Consider the following 19,410-nt stretch of genomic DNA (forward strand, 5'->3'; position numbering starts at 1 on the left):
AACAGCAGCAATTATAGACTTGCAAGGTACAGGAGTCTTGAAGGAGTATCAAGGCTTGAGATTTGCAGCTGAGTAAAAGATACATCCTTTAGTTTGTTCCTTTGGTGTAATAACGGGTTTTGTATTTTGCGGGCATTTCAATTTTTCCTATTGTCTATAAGCTCTCAAATAATGATGTTGTAATAAGTATTACTGCTGGTATAAATAGAAGCAACTGGAGTGATGTGAGTTAAGTTAATCTTGGTTGTTACACAGTAAGTGTTACTGGAAGTGTACGTCACATAAATCAGTTCAGTGCAGGGTTGCCTTAGCTAATTGTAGGTTAACGAGTGCAAGTGGAACAAACAGTCTGTTATTAGGAAAAACCATAAAAATTAATTTACCCTCATGTCAGGGTAGAAGAAAGGTACAGTATTGTGTGTTCCCATGGTTAGGCTGCCTCCAGTATCTCAGCCAGTATGGCTGGTTCCATGCTGTGATGACTACATGAGCACACAGCTTCTAATTCAAGTAGCAGAGACAGCCTGAGGAAAGCTGGGGTTTTGTTCCCATTTGTGCTGTGATCTGTGTTATCAATTTAGTATGCTGTATTTTTCTCAAATCTTTTTTTTCCTATTTCTGTCACTTTTTCTAGTTTAGTTCAAAGTTCTTTGAGGCTGTTTCTACAGTATCTTGATTTTGGGTTAAGTGTTTCCAGGTGTTACAGAAATGCAAATAATACTTAACCCCATGTGTATGTGTTTTCTTTTTTAGTATTCTACTAATACTTTTTAAATATAGCTTAAAAAATGCATTCCTGTCATTAATATTTCACTTGGAAGATTAATGTGTTAGCTGTGTGCAAGGTATGGCCTCATCATTTGCCGGCTTCGTGTGGTAGGCTGTCTTTCTTCAGCACTAAGTATGTGTCCATTTTGAAAAGTGGCTGGTCGTTGGAGCATAGAAGGTGTCTCTGAAAATAATGATGGTTATTATCTGAAACAGCCAACCTCTTTCTATTTAGAAGTAAACTGAAGTGTAACAACAGAAGCTGTTTTAAGACCTTAATTCTCCTGTGAATGCTCTTGCTCCTGAGACTACTGAAAGCCTCTGTTGCTGAAATAAACTAAACCCAACAAAACTAAAACCTCTTGTGAATTAAGAAGTAAGAAAATAACTCCATAGAATATATGACCCTTACATTAATCTGTATCATATATTAGTGGACGGTCTCCTACTTTCGTGACTGAGAGGTATTAGGGGATTTATTTTCTTAAATATAGGAGGGAACAAGAAGGTGTGAAGAAAACTGAGTGGAAAGGGTAAGAAAATTGAGTTGTACATTGTAAAGCTTTGCTCTTAGACTTTTTTTGTTATTTACTAAAAGTTATCCTGACTGTTTATTTTCTCCCAGTTCTGGAAGGTTGATTGGAACTCTGCATAAACACTGATTTCAGTAGAGACTTGGGAGTTAAGACTATGCTTAATTGTGCAAATTATTTATTTCTTTATAATTTATATACATTTTAATTCAGATAAAATTGCTTTCTAATGGTAACTTTAATTAAAATTGTTTAATTTTTAATTCCTTTTGTTGGAAGCTTTTTATTTTAAGTAAATAGATTGACAGAACAACAAGACGACAGAATTGTATGATATATTTTCTGTTGGCTAGAATTGTTGATGTAATCTGCATCGAGTCCTGTTGTAAATGAACTTTAATAGAAAACCTCTTGGTCTCATTTTTCTTGTAACATACGGTAACTTACATTAGTCGCTTTTTTGTAATCACAGCTTGATCTTTGCTGTTTTTTAGTATTTGTGCCCTTCATAATACTGGTGGTTTTCTTTTTCCCTTTAGTCTACCAATATCACCATCCCTCCAAGATGAGTAACAGCCATCCACTTCGTCCTTACACAGCTGTGGGTGAGATTGACCATGTGCACATTCTGTCAGAGCACATCGGTGCTCTAATGAATGGGGAAGAATATAGTGACGTTACCTTTATTGTAGAAAAGAAACGTTTTCCGGCACACAGAGTGATCCTGGCTGCTCGGTGCCATTATTTCAGGTGAAGTATAGCTTTTTGTCAGGCTCACAGGAAATTTTCATGCAGATAAGATAAACATTGTTTCTCGATGAACTTTTCAGGGTGTAATCATCTGTCCATTGAGTGTGACCTTTTCTGTGTGAATGTTTCCCAGCACATCAAATCATTGTGTCCAAATATAAAAAGATAAATACCATGTCATGATGTTATTCTTTTGACCTTCATTAAATTGGATTTTGAAGGTAGTTTCACAAATTCAAGAGAAACATAACTTCAGAGCAGAAAAGTTCTGCTGTAAAATTGTTTTGGTTTCTCAGAGTATGGAATGTATGCTTCTATGGAATGTTCTCAATTAGAACGTTTAATTTTGGCACGCTTGAATTGAGTATTTAAAGAGGTCTGGCTGATACAGATTAGAATATATATTTTAAAACTAGGAATAATACTAATACAGGTATTTTAAGAGCTGGGCATTTTTCAATCTAAATGTAATTAATAGAATTTCCTGATAATCTTTTTCCCGTTACTTTTGTCAGAGGGTTAAGCTAATAACTAAACTAAAGTGTGAATGCAAATTCTGTTCAAACTGTCTATTGTATTTTAAAAAATTAACGTGAGTACTTTGATTTTTCTCAAGATTCAGGATTTCGTTGGAGTTTCCATGTGCTGGGTTTAGAGTAAGGAATAGAGGATCAAGAATCCTGAGATTTGCTCATCTGCCACTGCTGTTATAGTGGCGAACGAGTCGTTTCACTTGCTTTCTGAAAATTTTTCATTTTGTTTTCTTTCTCATGGATAGCACTGTATTTTAAAAAATAAAGGTATGAGAATCATATCTCAATTTATGCTTCGCAAGCTGTTGTTCAAAGTGGAGATGGAGTAATTGTTGTGTAGGATTAAAAATATGATGCATTAGAATGTTATTCTTGTGCAGCTGCTTTCAGAGCAGAGCTGCACTTTAAATGCCAACTATAAGGGTTTTTCTTTTGTAGATTCTTAAACCATATCACCTTTGCATTCCCCTTCCTGTAAATAGTCATTTATTCCTTTCTCTTTCTACTTTGCCTATTTTTTTTTTTCAAGATATAAATTTCTCCAATTTTATCTTCCTTATAGAGCATTATTGTATGGCGGAATGAGAGAATCTCAGCCTGAAGCAGAAATTCCTCTTCAAGACACCACTGCAGAAGCATTTACCATGCTGTTGAAATATATTTACACTGGTCGTGCTACACTACGAGATGAGAAAGAGGAGGTTCTCCTAGACTTCCTAAGCCTAGCACATAAATATGGGTTCCCAGAACTGGAGGATTCCACCTCTGAGTATCTTTGCACAATACTTAATATTCAGAATGTCTGTATGACATTTGATGTTGCCAGTCTTTATTCCCTTCCCAAATTAACTTGTATGTGCTGTATGTTCATGGATAGAAATGCCCAAGAGGTGCTCTCCAGTGAAGGCTTCCTGTCACTTTCTAAGGTATATCTTTTGTTTGCATGTTTTTCCCCAGGAATGTTGATTTTAATCTGCGTAAAACTTCATGATAAGTTTATATGTTGGTTAACAGGTATCACTTTATACTAGTGAAACTGTGGCAGTTGGAAATGTTCAACCCAACCTGAACTGAAAATCCTGGTGATCTGTTCTAAATTTTTTTAGGTTTTTAGTTTTGACCAGTCAGTATAGCTAAATATAGTGAATTTGATGGAGTATTCTAAAAGGCTGGAGCAGGCAATTAATCTTAATTTGTCTTTTCTCATCTGTTCTTGAAATAATATAATTTGTCTTCTGAATGCTGCCCAGGGCATATAAAGATTTGAAAATAGCAGAAGATACTCCGTTCTATTAATTTCTTGATACAGGCTGCCTCAATGTTGGGTTATTTCCTACTGTACAAGCTGAAGATTTCTGGAGGTTGCGATGATTTATATTGCTGATTGTCACGATGTTCTGAAATTGCATAATGTAGTGGTGGCCTATGGTGGTTTTGTTGTTGTTGTTAGATGGATAAATATTTGTGTCCAAGTCAGACTGTTCTATGACATTGAATTTTTCCACTTACTCTGGAGTGGTCTTTGAGCTGGACATAATAGTGATAAAGTGTTTTGAAGTGGTGCTCACATGAGGCATCTGGAGCATCTTGAATGAATGGTGGCATAATTATTGTTGTTTAAAAGTATTTTTAGTAGAAAAGCTATGTTGGGTCTATTCCTTGAATACTGCTCCACTGACTAAATTACTAGCTGTGTAGGGAAAAAAACTTTTTTTTTCTCTCTACTGTATTGTCATGCGCAGTTTGTTATATCTGAGCTCTGAGAGCATGTTACCAATAAAGAAATCAGCAAATGTCATTCATTGGGAAGCGCATACTTTATGACATCTTTGGCATACCCAGTACTGGTATATATGAGACATTTATCCTTTTCTTAGGCAAACTCCTAATTATTCTGCTAGCTAAGTGAAAATCAAAAAGCTCTTCGATTCTTTTTGTTCCCATTTTGCAGTCAGTGGGGTTTCTGCATTAATAACAGCCACTGAAGTTTTTTACCTGCTGATTCTAAGCTTGTACCATAAGAGAGAGAGAAGGAGAGGGGAATCCTAAATAGTTAGAAATGGTTTAAAAATGTGATTCCAAGCCACACTTTTTTTTTAATCATAAAATCGTAGAATCTTCATGATTGGAAAGGACCTTTGAGATCATCAAGTCCAACCATACACACACAAAAAAACCCCATACAATCTCTGCCACTAGAGCATGCCCTGAAGTGCCACATCTAGACGTTTCTTAAACACCTCTAGGGATGGTGACTCAGCCACCTCCCTGGGCAGGCTGTTCCAGTGCCTGACCACTCTTTCAGTAAAGTAATTCCTCCTAATATCTAATCTAAACTTCCCCCGCTGCAACTTCAGACCATTTCCTCTGGTCCTGTCATTATTCACTTGGGAGAAGAGGCCAACACCCACCTCTCTCCAACCTCCTTTCAGGTAGTTGTAGAGGGCAATGAGGTCTCCCCGCAGCCTCCTCCTCTGCAAACTAAACATGCCCAGTGTTCTTATACCAGCCTAAGTTTGAAGGAATGCTTTGAACTATACTACCAAATCCCCAAATATTTTTTTTATATTCCAAAGTAAATTTGAAGTAGTAACTGGAAGTAAATGGATTTGAATAGTTCTCCACATTTCAATTCTGACTTATTTCTGTTAGTGTTTGTAATATTACCTGTTATTTACATGATGGATTCTGTAATTCCTGCGTAAGTAACTAAAACAAACTGCGCTTTCAGGTAGTAACTCCTTTGGAGATTATTTTTAATAACTACAAGTTAAAATACCCATTAATTTTTGCCTTATTTTCATTTCCTTTTTCTTTTTTTAAAAATAAAATTAATTTTGTTTCTGTTTATTTGGTTTTTTGTTTGTTTGTTTTTCTTTTCCAGGCTGCTCTTCTAAGTATTGTACTGAGGGACTCATTTGCAGCTCCTGAGAAGGACATTTTCCAAGCTTTGATGAATTGGTGTAAACATAACCCCAAGGAAAACCATGCTGAAATCATGCAAGCAGTACGTTTGCCACTAATGAGTCTAACAGAACTACTAAATGTTGTAAGACCTTCTGGATTGTTGTCACCTGATGCCATCCTAGATGCCATTAAGATTCGTTCTGAGAGTCGGGACATGGACCTCAACTACAGGGGCATGTTAAGTAAGCATCAGGTTTTTTATTTGTTTGTTTTTTTTTCTCACTGAGTGACTGTAGTTGCCTGAAGGTTATGGTTAATTTGTACTTTGAACTTTTATCTATTATTATGTGTTTTAAAAGGCTTACATAATGAAATATCTTGTTATGTGCTGGTTTTGCCATTTCTAGTCCTCAAATAATATTAGTCAATGTATTTTCTTGCTTTGTATCTCAGATATTGCTCAAACATGAATGTTGTAATAAGAGTGTGTTTTCCTAGAGGAAGTGCTATTTTAATAGAACTTTTCCAAAAACATTAAAAATAAAAATGCATTGGCTGCGGGATATATGATATTTAAATGGTTTTATGTTGATTTTATCTTGTGGATGCCCCATCCCTGGAAGTGTTCAAGGCCAGGCTGGATGGGGCTTTGAGCAACCTGGTCTAGTGGGAGGTGTCCTTGCCCATGGCAGGGGAGTTGGAACTACATGATCTTTAAGGTCCCTTCCAACCCAAAGCGTTCTATAAGTCTATGATTGTGACTTGTTTTCTACTTCATGAAGATATTTATCTTTTGTCCACTACTTTTGATTTTTCTCTTAGTCTTTGTGTGCTTGCCCAAATAGTATAAACGCATCTTCCAAAATTGTATTAATGGAAGCCTAAAAAGTATGAGAAGCCTTTCGTTTGACTTTTATCTGTGCTTCCTGTTAATTCAACAATATCTAACACTGAGCTTTAGAAAGATATTGTTAGTTTGCTATCTAATGCGTGATTTATAGAGAGTATTTGCCTCGCAGCAAAGAATAAAGTTAAATGTTCTTTGAGAGCCTGCACTGTAGTCTGCCAGTCATGCATGATGAGCCCTGAAAATGATAACTGCTTTCTCAGAACTTCATCTCCCTTTTGTTCTCTCTTAGAAGTTACAGATAGTAATATTTAAACATATGAGTTTAATATTAGGATATTGTAAGAATCTTATCATGCAAGAAATTCTGTTGACAGTGCAGTAGATAAATTTGAAAAAGTTAAATGTTGTTTTCTGACTTCTTTTTCTGCATATTTATGTCTCAATAATAACATGCTCCTAATCTCAAAATTTCTAGCTTTGTCAAAATCACAGTTTTTTAGAGAATTGAATTTTTGTGTTGTTTTAGTGCTAGTTCAGGCTCTTGGGGCTTTTTCTGTTTGTGGAAACATTGATAACCACTTGCAATTTCATAGCTGTGCATTTGATTTTTTTATGCAGCAGTACTACAATAGAGTTAAAATTTTATCACTTCGAATTCCCTTCTTTAAATGTTAAACTTAACATCCTCTTAAAATTCATACTCTTGCCAACCTGCCTGAATAATTCAGGGGCAACTTTTCATCGTGTAGCTTTCAGATCATGTTTTATAGGGTCTCTCCTCAAACAAGACAGTTAAAAATGTCTTTTTAACAGGGTGGTTCATCAGTGTATTGTTTTGTAGTTGGAGTTAGGGATCATTATCCCAAGTTACCTTGATGGAAGATCTGTTCCTAGGACATAACAGGTTTATTACTGTGAAATGGTGGCATAGAAAACTTGCTTTACCATGTTGGTTCAAAGCCCAAGTAGCCAAAAGTTTCCCATTTCACTCAGGTTTGTTTAGCTTTGCAGAGTACTGGAAGTTTGTATCACTATCAAAATAGCTTGTATAGCTATGCTACTGTTATATATCACTCTGCAAATTTATGATGCCTCCACATCTTGAGCACTTTCTGTGATCTTTAGTTTCCTTCTGCTTCAAACAAAAAGAAAACCAAAACCAAACCCAGTTGAAATTAGAACAAGAATATGGGAAAGAAAGGGCAAAAAAAATTATTAGAGGTATGGTGAGAGGTTGATCATAAGGAGAGACTAAATGGACCAGAACTTTAAAACCAGGAGGAAAGTGATGGTTGAATGAGGAAGGTGCGATAGAATTCTGTAAAATAATGAAGGGGACTGAGAATATAGATACTACATACTAGTAAACTATCGCTACTTATTATTACTATTAAAAACCTAGGGGCATCAAATGAAATGGAAGAACCAATTTTTTTAAAATGCCTCTCTTTTTGTAGTTTTGTTTTTCCTTGAGCATGTGTTTGTCCTAGAAAGGATACTGGCAATGAGTCTTTGTTCTCACCTAGTACAGTTGATGTTCAGAACATCTAATTTGCAGTATGAGAGTGTAAAAAATTAAGCGATCTTTTTTTTTTTTTTTTTTTTTTTTTTTTAATTCTTAGTACCAGGGGAGAATATTGCAACAATGAAGTACGGAGCACAGGTTGTAAAAGGGGAGCTGAAGTCTGCTTTATTAGATGGGGATACTCAGAACTATGACTTGGATCATGGCTTCTCTCGACACCCGATCGATGATGACTGCCGTTCTGGAATTGAAATTAAACTGGGCCAGCCATCAATAATCAACCACATACGAATACTTCTGTGGGACAGAGATAGTCGGTATGTGCCAAGTTGACATAAAAAGCGATGGTAATGCATTTAGTACTGGTCATAATATATCAATGTGAAATATTCATTAAATATTTTATAGAAACAGCATGATACAATGTTGGAGATGACAATGACAAGTTTTGTTTGAAAAAATCATGTTTTTTTCAAATGCAGCTTTGGTTGCTTACGCACCAGACCATACTTTGTGATACTAAGCTACCTCATGATATTTCAATCCATTTTTTGTGTCTTCATTAAATAGTTTATATTGCTAATGAGAGTTTACATAATTTCAATTGTTTTGTTTTCTATTCTATTTTCCAGTTAGTTTTCAACTGCTTTTATTTCAGTTTGAAAAACAATATTCTAGTTCTTTTGCAGAAACCATATTTTTTACATATTTACGTTCAAAACATTGGAGGAATGTTTGTTTAGATTTTTTACAATATATAAAAAATTGTTAAGAAATAACAGACTTTGACAATAATTCAGAGATAGTAAAATGTATTTAGAGTGTGAATTATGGACTAACTACAGGAGTTACTGGAAGCCACTTCATGGTGAGATTGATGAAGTATGAACTATCATGGATGCCTTAGCCAATTTATGCTCAGCTACTTTAGATTGTTATGGAATGCATGGAGGATCAAAATATGCATATTTGAACAATTGAGTTACTGCCTAAGTAGGAAAATTACAAGGTTCTTTTTGTCTGACAGATTGTATATATTAATTTTATAACTTGCAATGACAAAAGATTTTACAATTTAGTAGACAGCTTATGCAGATATTCATAAGCAATTTTCTATTAAAAACAATAAAACAAGCTACTAACACTTTTAACACATTATTACCTTTCTCATAAAAGACTAATTTTATATTACTTCCAGACTAACAGTTTAGAATTGCAAAACAATTGCATTTTGTTTTCTTAATTCAACCAAACCATGACACCATGTTATTTTAGAACAGGGTGTGCTAATATTTTATTGATTTTTATTTTTCTTTTGTAAATTAAATTATTTTTAAAATATGAATTACAGTTATTAATCATTCAGAACAAACTGCATGAATTTTTAACTATTCAATTGTTTCAGGTAAGTTCTCCTGATTTAGTTCAACTGAAATGTATGCTTCTCCTTTATTCCTTTTGGGAAGATTGGAAAGTAAAACTTCGAAGGTACAAGGAACTACTCCATACAGTATTATACTACTTGTCCCAGAAGATCGATGAAATTTATAAAGCAATTATCAACCAATTTTATAAAATTTTAAAAAGTGCTAAGGAGAGTAGCTGTCCAAATTACCCCTGCAAAAAAGACACTATCCTTAAGAAAAACAAAAGGCATAATGTTGTGTATGATAATGGAACTATATTTTGAGGTAATTTTTCTTTGCTTTGTACATTCAGAAACAGAAAAAATAGCATGTTGTTGATTGGTTACAAATTTACATTAGTCTAGTGATGGTGATTTGAGAATCCCTAAGTTCTGACCACACAGAGGACAGTCAGTCAGTAACTTTTGGATCCAAACTGCTCAAACTCTAAATTGCTGGAGCCTAGTTCATTAAAATATGCATGGGCTAGAAATAATAATGTTTCTAAACCACAGTGTATTTATATCGGTTGTGAGTATTGCACATCTGGTTGGCGTGAATGTGAAAGCTGATTATGCAATTGGCATCTTAAAGACTCTCCATTACCTTTCTAAGTGCATAGATAGGTATTAACAGTGTTATCTAACATTTTAAGAGTTTTTAGACAATATCACGTTAGATGTCTACCCCTTTAAATCCTTGGCAAAAAGTTGTAAATATTGACAAAGGCATTAATAATTACCAAAAATGTCTATGTAGGACTCTTGAAGAGCAACTCTTCTTTTAGAAATCAGTGTGAAAGGAGGGTTAAGTGCTAACACGGTGCTGTTGAAATGCCTGTGAATGTTGCAGAGTAGTATGTTAAGAGAAAGAAAATATGCTGAAATAATTTCGTGATTTGCTAAGCCACCAATGGAGTTTCTACTTCATTTCTAAGTATGACTATTGTAGGTATAATATGGAAATAGCTGTGGCTTTTAAGTTTTAGTTTGGGTTTGCTTTCTCCTAACAGCAAACTGTAAGCTGAATGTAACTGATAAGCAAGAGGAAGACCCAGATTGTGTTGGTGACTTTTTATTTTTGATGAGGTCATTTTGGGGTGTGTAAGTAAGTAGTGAGAGTCTTAACAATGTGTCCTAAACAATGAAAGGGTCAGAAATGAAGAACATCAGTGAGAAAATGATCATAAAGTAAATTTGCTTTAGTCAAATGGAGGGTTTGAATTTGCATTTTTGATCTGCTGAATGTTTTTTGATTTTTCTTTATTGATATAGAATAGAAATAACAACTGTGTCACTGGTGCAGAAGGAATACAAATGATTATTTTTATGACTGAATTGAAAGTCTCCATTGGATTTTTTGAGGGACAATGGTCTCGTCTGATTAGTGCAGACTGCGAGTGTTAGGATGTTAAGTCATTCTGAAAACATGTCTTAACATAACTGCATGTTATACAGGTCTGTGGGTAGGAACAAATAGCCTTCTTTTCAGCACAAATGAAAATCCAGAAGAAAGTGTAAAATTTAATACCTAAGATGTGGCTGCCTGTATTCTAACCAGTGGGTTTTTTTGACAATCCATAGGTCTTATTCCTACTACATTGAGGTGTCCATGGATGAGTTAGACTGGATTCGGGTTATTGATCACTCTAAATACCTCTGTCGGTCCTGGCAGAACCTGTATTTTCCTGCCCGTGTCTGCAGGTTAGTTCATCAATGTAATGTTTCATGGCTCTCATGAAATAATTTAGACACCACAGTAAGTTGGTGGATTTTGTTACTGCATTATGTATTTCTGGTAATATATGATATACACAATTTTCATCAGCTACCTTAAAAACAATTAAATTTGTCTGTCTTGGTGGAATCTTTTTTAATATAAATATAGGTGATAAATTGCAGGGATCCTATTTTGAAAACTCCGGCGCTTCCTTTTCTAACTGTGTATCTTTCTCCTTTTTGCCTGCTTTTTTGAGTCATACTCACATTTCCTCTTGCAGCTGATGTGTTTTTTTTTCACTCAGTAGTAAACATCATTCCTTGACTGCCAAAAGGTTTAAAATGTTTTTATCTACTTGCTATAAAACTTATAAATGTATATTGTAAATGTATTTTTATATATTTCCTGCTTGAAAGAGTGTTTTAAACAGTTGTGAAATAGAGAAAGGGGAGAGTGAGGACTAAGAGGTTTGAGCAATGCTTTGTGTAAACCAAAGCAGCTGGGTGGATTTAATCATTATTAAGCTGATGATGTCTTTTTATTGAAGGTGCTGGGAATTGTGGAATAAGTTTATTATCGCATTGAAGCTGTCTTATCCAGAAACTGAATCAAGCTCATTGATAAAGAGGTCACAGTGTCTAGATTCTAAAGATGTTATCATCATTAGGTTTTGTGTCATAGACTCAAAGAGGAAATGCCCTGTATTGTGATAATTATTTTGTAGACACGAACTTTCTAATCAGCACAGCAACTCTTAGAATCCCTAAGGAGGGGAGTGCTCCAAAGTTCCTCAAAGAATGACATCTTTCTGTGATCTTTACTGCTCTGCAACATGGGATTGCTGGCATACAGTTGTAGTCTATGGAGAAAGAGGCTGGAGGGGTCACTTGTATCTCTCCTCAGATTACTCTTTCTCAGTTTCCCTGTCCTTTTAATAATACTGAGTGTAACTGACTTGAAATGTATTTTTCCTGATACAAACAAATGCATTTTCACCTTTTCCTTCTAAGTTTTTATGGTTCTGATTTTACTGTTTTCTCTTTCTGAAATGGTTGTTGCTGTCCCCTAGTTTGTGTGTGTATCTGATATATTTTTGCTTAAACATGTCTGTGATAAGTCATCCAACAATGATGAAATGCCTTGTGGAGTTTATAGGTGTTTTACATTTCCTGGGGATATTTTGTGTGTGTGTGATCTTAACTTGGCGCAAAGCGGACGGATTGTTAGTAAGCACAGGTTTTTTGCTTCCATTGTGTTAGCAAGAAGATTTGAAGAGATTTAGGGTATTGTGGTGGGACTTTCCTCCATCATCTTCCAAAACAGCAGCCATTCTTTGGCCTCATCCAAAGACGTGTCCAAAAGTGATTTTTCTATTTCAACATCAGTTTATCTGATAGTTTCTCATTTCTCACCCCCTGCCCCAGCTGTCTTCATCTCTGTGTGTTTGTGCGCTATGTTTTGAGAGCATCATTGTTCTGTTCTGATGAAAGCTTTTTGTAGCTTTGCCTGAAAGTGCAGAGAGTGAAGAATGCAGGGGAGAATATTATTCCAGAGTTTTAGGTGGTACCTTACTCATTTTTTGGCACAAAAGGGCCCCTTGTATATTCTAGCTATCTGATGATCTCTTAGTCCTCTGAAAGCGACTGGCCCTCTGTTGGAGGAGCAGATTATTAGGAGGGAGTTCTTTTCATGTGGTGTTTTTATAGGCGTAGCTATATATTATCTACTTAAATGCATGCACAAGCACACCTGGAAACCTCCCCCTTGCAGTTTTATCTTAGCAGATATTTGAAGTTGCCCAGGTAACTACAGCACAGATTTCCTTGTCGCATCATCTTCATGCCTCTTATTTTTCCTGTTCTGCTCAATGATCCTCAGTAAACCTGTTATTTTCTATAAATCTCTATCCCTCATTATCATATCCACAAAGTGATGGGGAATTCCCTGGAGGTGCAGCTACTTGGAAGAGCGAGTGAAAAAGCTAAAGAGAAAATCATGTAGCAGCGTAAGCTTATGAGTACTTAAGGAGCAGTAACCTTAAGGCAGTATGAGTTCTTAGTTGTGAGTCAACATGATAATTCAGAGTAGTTTAGATAAGGCTGTTTTGTAATCTCTCTTTACATCACTGAATTGAAGCCTATGTTATATTAAAGGTGCATTTGCTAGTCAAAAGTAAAAGTACTGTGACTATAATTTACTGTTGGTTTTATGTTTGTTTTTTTTCCCCCTGTTAATAAGAAGAAAAAGCAATTTTAAATGTAATTAGAAACCTAAAATTGCTGACAATTTTTGAGGAGTTCCATTTTAAGAACTTTGTATTTATTTATTTGTATTAATATAAGTAGGTCCAACCTGAAGGTTGGCTCTGCTTTAATCAGAGGTTTGGACCAGTTGACCTCCAGAAGAGAAACTTTGAGTGGGGGAGGCTATATGCAATGCATATTAGTATTTGCGACTTCTAGTTATCTGGCTTTTAATTAATATTCTGTATAGAAAGAAGTAAGCAAGGAGGACTAGGTTGTTTTTTTTTTCCTGTCTCTAATTTCAGGTTTTTGTGATTATGTATTTAAAATAGTTTTGTTTACTTAAATGAGTTAAACTAGTTATCTCTAGGATACCAACATACACAAAACGGAAATCCTAAAATACGTAGTAGTTTTTTGTCATCTAAAAAGAGATGATCTCCAGTGTTCTGAGTACAGATTTAAAATATAGGCTAATACAAGATTATTTCAGAAAGTATTATTTTAATATTCTGTTTTTACAGATAAGTTATGCATGCTTATCACAGGACAGATATGTTTTCAGGGTTTTATATGTTCTGTTTAGAAAGACATTGTTATCGGATTATCAATGGATAATGAAAAAATCCCATTTATTTAATTTACATATATACATTCATTTACATTTACATATATCCCAGATGTGAATGCCAGCCCCGTTTTTAAAAGAAGACTGTAATACAACTCAGCAAATCACTCACATTTATTAGCACTAGGTTAACCAATTCATTCTTTACATCCAAACTTAGTTTTTTTCTTATTGCTCAACAGTGCTTCTGCTGTGTACTCTTGAGTCAGTGTGATAAGTCCCAGTGCTAAAATTTTCCTTTTCATAGACAAAAGTGCTGACTGAGGAGTGCACTACAAGTATCATGCTCTGCTCTGTCTTCTTGCCGTTGGAGCAGTAACCTTAAGGCAATATTAGTTCTTATTTATTTCCCTTTATTCTTATTTATTCCCCATTTATTCCCCTTCTGTTTTAGTAATGCAGATAATAATCTCTTCGCAAGCAACCACTTAGGGAATCATGCAACAATTTTTTTTAAAGGTTTGCATGCATTGTCAGTGGAAGATGCTGGAATAAGCATCTTTTCACAGTGCAGTTTCTTACCAGTATAGATTTGAGGTAGGTGCTGCTTTGGTTTTTTTATTTAAAAAAAGTTGATTTTAGCTCAGAGTGCTTTGTGACATCACCGTATAGGATGACTTCTTGAGTAGTAACGGTGAATTGGAGACTGGGGTTATTGGCTGTGGTTTTTATTCACACACCTTATTTCAAAGCAAGGGAGTAGAACATGCCAGATTCTGTACACGTTGTTGAAGGACAGCCTGTTTGTGTCTGATACACTAGAGCAATTGTTCAAACATAGATTATAAAGTGAATATGAGCCCTGTAACATTAGACAGGGTTAGTTGTCTTTTTGAGTTACCTTTCACATAAATATTAGTTTTGGAAGGTGAGAGTTGTCAATGGCTGAACTAATGTGTTCACCTGAGTTTTAAGAAGCTATTTAAACATTTCCATGGGCATAAAAATTCATGGAGTGTATCTTTTATTTGCAGGTGTGCAGGTTGGTTTTTTTTTTTGGTTTGTTTTTTTTGTCTTGTTTGGAAACCTTTCACTTTTAACTTAATGTATCCATTTTCAAATCTACTATCAATGCCTCTTTCACACTAGCTGGATGAAAACAATGCAACCTTCTGGCAGTTAGTTGTTAAATAAAATAAGTAATTTGTACCACAGTGAATTAAGACCAGTTCAATTTCCTTAACAGGTAATTTATTGTATTATGTCTGTCACAATCTCTATCGTGACTTTGATATTTTTTTTTTTTTTTTGATATGTGGAACATTGTGGAATATTCACAATAGCGTTAGTGGCATTATTGTGCTTCCCATGAAAGATAATTTGTGCTTGGCAAAGCGTGTACCAAGCCATCCAAACTGATTAGGCAGAATCAAGTAAGTAATGTGATAAGATTATTTACGCTCTTTTCTTTTTCCTATTGCTTGAGTGCTCCAATCAATGTTTTAATAGGTTCAGAATAACTTTAGCCAGCCGTAACTTTGTCTGGATTAATAGATGGAAAATAGAAGGGCAATGACCAAAACTCTGAAATTCTGTAACAAAAAGGAGATGAGAAGATTGTTTATGCTTTTTCACACACAGGTGATTTATTTGTGATTTTGAGGATGTAATCCCTGTGGAAGGTGTCCCTGCCCATGGCAGCAAGGTTGGAACTAGATGATCTTTAAGTTCCTTTCCAACAAAACCATTCTATGATTCTTTGTTACTATAACTTAGATAGACAAGCTCATTTGTACAAGGAAGATTATTTCTTAGGCATGGAGGCTTAATATAGGTGAGAGGGCGTTGCTGTATTTTGAGGGTTTTCTTTAGTAAGAGAAAATGCTAGGTATAATACCTGGGCTTTTTATTGACATAATTGTATCTTAGAAAAACTTTTAATTTTTGCTTTAAATACTTTTAGAAGACAGTATTCCATCACCTTTAAAAATTGAACAGCCTTATACTACGCAGAAAAAGCAAACAAGAGAGCAGGATTACAGGGTATTTTTTCCTTTTTTAACATGGTACTGTTTTTTGTTTGTTTGTTTGTTTTTAAATTTCTTTTGGTCCTAGTGTCATTGTTTGCACTTATATAGCAATTTTCATCTAGAGCTGAAGGCTTTCTCTAGAGCAAAGCTGGGAGACAGAAAATAGTCATGTAAGCAGGTTCCTGTCAGAATTAGGAACAAGTGTCAGGTTCATAGTTACTCCAGCTTCATCTTTTAATAGTAAGGCAATGTAGAAGAGAATGCTTATGTGTTTGTTATCCTTCTGTGGTTTGTTACTGATTTTTTTTTAAAGTGAATATTTTTCTTTCCAGCGTCGAAGTATTTTTAATATGTAACTCTTAACTAAGCCAATTGCTTACCCTGTCATTAACCTGAAAAAATGAATGTCATTTTCTGAATTATATTAAAAAGTTAACTCTTTCTTGTATAGCACTTAATCCATAGTCCTGACAATGTTGCATTGTGTTGTGTTTCAGTGGTAAAATCGGTGATTAAAAATCAGGGAATTTTTCATAACCCATGTGGATATCAGTTTGAATATGGGTAAGCAACAATAGTTAATTAAAAAAAAAAGGCAGATTTTCAAATCAAGATAGCAATCAGATTTGCGATTCTAAGCCATAGCTCTTTTTTTGGGGGGATAAAAGAGTGCAAATACATTAAGCAAATGTTAGTAACTCTAAAGATCTTTGAACAGGCAATGATGGTTTTTGTTTTATCCTTCTCAGTTTCCCTTTTTTCATCCTTTCATTTTTGTTTTGCGGCTTCATCTTTATACTTTGTCCTAGACCACAAATTTTGAAGAACTTCATTAAAGCAATTAGAAGAAAATGAAAAATTTTAAGTCGTCTCGAAATGTCAAATGTAGCCACAAGGTGTCAGTATAATAAAAGTTTAAAAGACTTAATGTCTTTCTGTTTAAACTCCTTTAGTGAAACTATTACTCCTAGTGTATGTTGTGCTTATGTATGAAACTTCCCAGATTTATGGAATATTTCTGGTTTGATATTTTAACTAAAGAGAGAGCAAGTACAGAGATGGTACGTTAAATCCGAAGGAAACTCTCAATTAATTTTCCATGTTACATCTGACATCGGAGATGATGAGTTTTAATTGGAGGGAGTATTTGCCCAACCAGACTAATTTACAGTTTGAAAAGTAATGCTATTTTGTCAGTAATATCATAATTTGAAAAAGATAATGAAAGGGGAAAAGAGTCAATTTTTGCCTGCATTTGCTACTATTTTATTGTCTTATCTCTTCTTGAGATCTTTTAATCTGACTAATCAAAGGGAAATATTAATTAATTATTACTGCATAAATTTTTGGTCCTAAAGCATGTTTCTATTAAAAGAACTGATAGATGCCTGTAGAATAATGCTGTAAATGTGGGAAATGATTTAAGCATATTCTTTTTCCTGTTATTTAATTTGTTTTAAATTGAAGAATATTGAGGTTTTCTAATACCACTAGGTTGAATTGGTAGAGGTATAATATATCTAAATGCTTTGTGTTTCCCTTAAAGTACTTGGCTGCTGTAGAAAGCGTGGTATAGAATTATTTTTACTTTAGAAGGTGTAGTCGTGTATTAAATGTATTTATCAGTGCAGAGAGAATTTCTTGCCGTTCCTTTTATTAAGCATTGATGATATTGGGTGGGTTTTTTGTTCAGTGCTTCAGCAGTTTTTGCTACTAATGATTACACCATTTGTAATCCTTTGCCTGAGTGAAGACAAATTAAATTGCAGACCACGTCTCCTGAGCATTGAAAAAAGCAAAATGTAAAAAGAGTAAATGTTTCAGTACCAACACAGTTCTAAACCAAGAAATGTTCGCAGTTGTGCACAATTATTTTCCAGGTAGGAACATGCGAAGAGGTATGATTTTCAAGTATAGGCTAGACAAGGCTTTTTTTTCTTTAATTCTCTTCTTGGTCAGGCAGCCACAGACAGCTGTGCTTTATACTGGTGATGGTGCACTCATTTTCTTTTTCTTTCCACTTGGGAGAGTCACTCATTGAAATTAGTTGCTGATTAGACGGCAATATTTCACTTTCAGCTTTACCAGTAGGTCTCTGACATCCTTATCTGTAGTAGATACTCATTTTCCAGTTTTCCTGTGCTTCGTTGTAACCTAGTCAGCCAAAAGGTGTTCCAAATATGGTTCAATTTAAGATGATGTTGAAACAATTGAGTTAACTCTTGAGGAAAAAGCAGTTGAAACACTATCCCAGGTACTTGAAATAAACTGGGAAGAAAGCAGTGTCTGCAGATCTAATTTAGCATTGGCTTTTTTAGCAAATAATTGTGTCCTCTTCCCTCCCCCAATAGAGAATGGTGGCGTTCAGAAGAAGCACTCAGACATCCAAACAAATCTCTTAAGCATTGTTTTAACTTAAAATGCAACCCTAGGATGTCACTGACCTAACTGAAAAAAAATAGACTAAGAGTTGCTGGCAGGAGCTCTGGTAAGGCCCTCAGTCAGTCTGAAAAGCATTTGAAAAATTTTTCATCACTAAGTCATTAATATTCTTATAAAATGACTTCTTGCAATGATTAAACTTGGCCAACTGAAACCACCTTTACCTTAATTACCGCACTTGAGAAATACAAATGGTTGCATAGGCAACATGTTGATTAGTTACTTTATTTGTACTGTGCTTTGGGAAGCATTAACTGTTGTGTGAATATTTTATTTCTGACTATGCAGATAAGCTGATGTTTCTGATTTTAGGAAAAAAAACCACAAACCCTTGCCACACAATACAAATTATCTTTTCTTCATTTCTGGGTAACTGAAATCTTACAATATTAGAATTAAGAAAGGATTGTATTACATACAGTGATAATGTAATGTCCAGAGATAAGTAAAAATTATCTTGGTTTGTATTACAGAAACATATTATTAAAAGAAAGCAATTTTGAAATGTCACTCCAGACCTTTGTGGGTTTTCTTTTTTTTTTTTTTTTTTTTTTTTGGGGTGGGGGGTGAGTGGGGAGAAGAGCTAATCACTCTTTCTAGTAGAAAGTGATCATATTGAGGAATATTTATTGGCGTGTTTCCAATACCTTGCTTTTGAAGTTTGTGAAATACAAGGAAATTATTTCCTGAAGTCTCCATTTTAGTGGCTAGGTGCTGCTTGAATATCTATCTATCTGTCTGTCTGTCTATCTATCTATCTGTCAGTTTTTTAACATGTTTTTTCCAGTGTGTGTTCAATATGGCATTTTTCTCTTTTCCTAAGATACGGTGATAGTCTCAGATTTTTCAAACAATGTAGATCATCTACATAGGATCAAGGAAGCTATTGCTTCATCTGGGACAGAGTGTTTATTGATTTAAAAGATCCCTTTCTTCATTTCAGGTTATGTATACTTTTGATCTTAAGCTTACACATTTAATATTGGCTCCAAATGTGGTCCTGGTGCCACAGAAGCTCATTTCTCTACAGGCGTAATCAATAACATTTTTCATCAAAAACTTTATCAAGGCAGCTTTTTTCTTCTCAGATTCCTTCTCTGTCTCTGCCATAGCAATTTCAGTTATCCTAAGCTAAA

The 19,410-nt window shown here is 34.7% G+C and overlaps 1 protein-coding gene across 2 annotated transcripts in view; it reads left to right on the plus strand.

Moving 5' to 3' along the window:
• Positions 1–19,410, plus strand: part of BTBD9 (BTB domain containing 9) — a 118,207-nt gene that overhangs the window by 5,439 nt on the left and 93,358 nt on the right. For both annotated transcript variants that reach the window (XM_054196875.1, XM_054196876.1), the window contains exons 3-7: positions 1,841–2,051; positions 3,147–3,510; positions 5,469–5,733; positions 7,964–8,183; positions 10,856–10,975. In XM_054196875.1, coding sequence (XP_054052850.1) covers positions 1,841–2,051; positions 3,147–3,510; positions 5,469–5,733; positions 7,964–8,183; positions 10,856–10,975 — 1,180 coding nt within the window. The remainder of the gene's footprint in view (positions 1–1,840; positions 2,052–3,146; positions 3,511–5,468; positions 5,734–7,963; positions 8,184–10,855; positions 10,976–19,410) is intronic.

Source organism: Rissa tridactyla, chromosome 3 (genome assembly GCF_028500815.1).
Source record: "Rissa tridactyla isolate bRisTri1 chromosome 3, bRisTri1.patW.cur.20221130, whole genome shotgun sequence".
Taxonomy (NCBI): Eukaryota; Metazoa; Chordata; class Aves; order Charadriiformes; family Laridae; genus Rissa; species Rissa tridactyla.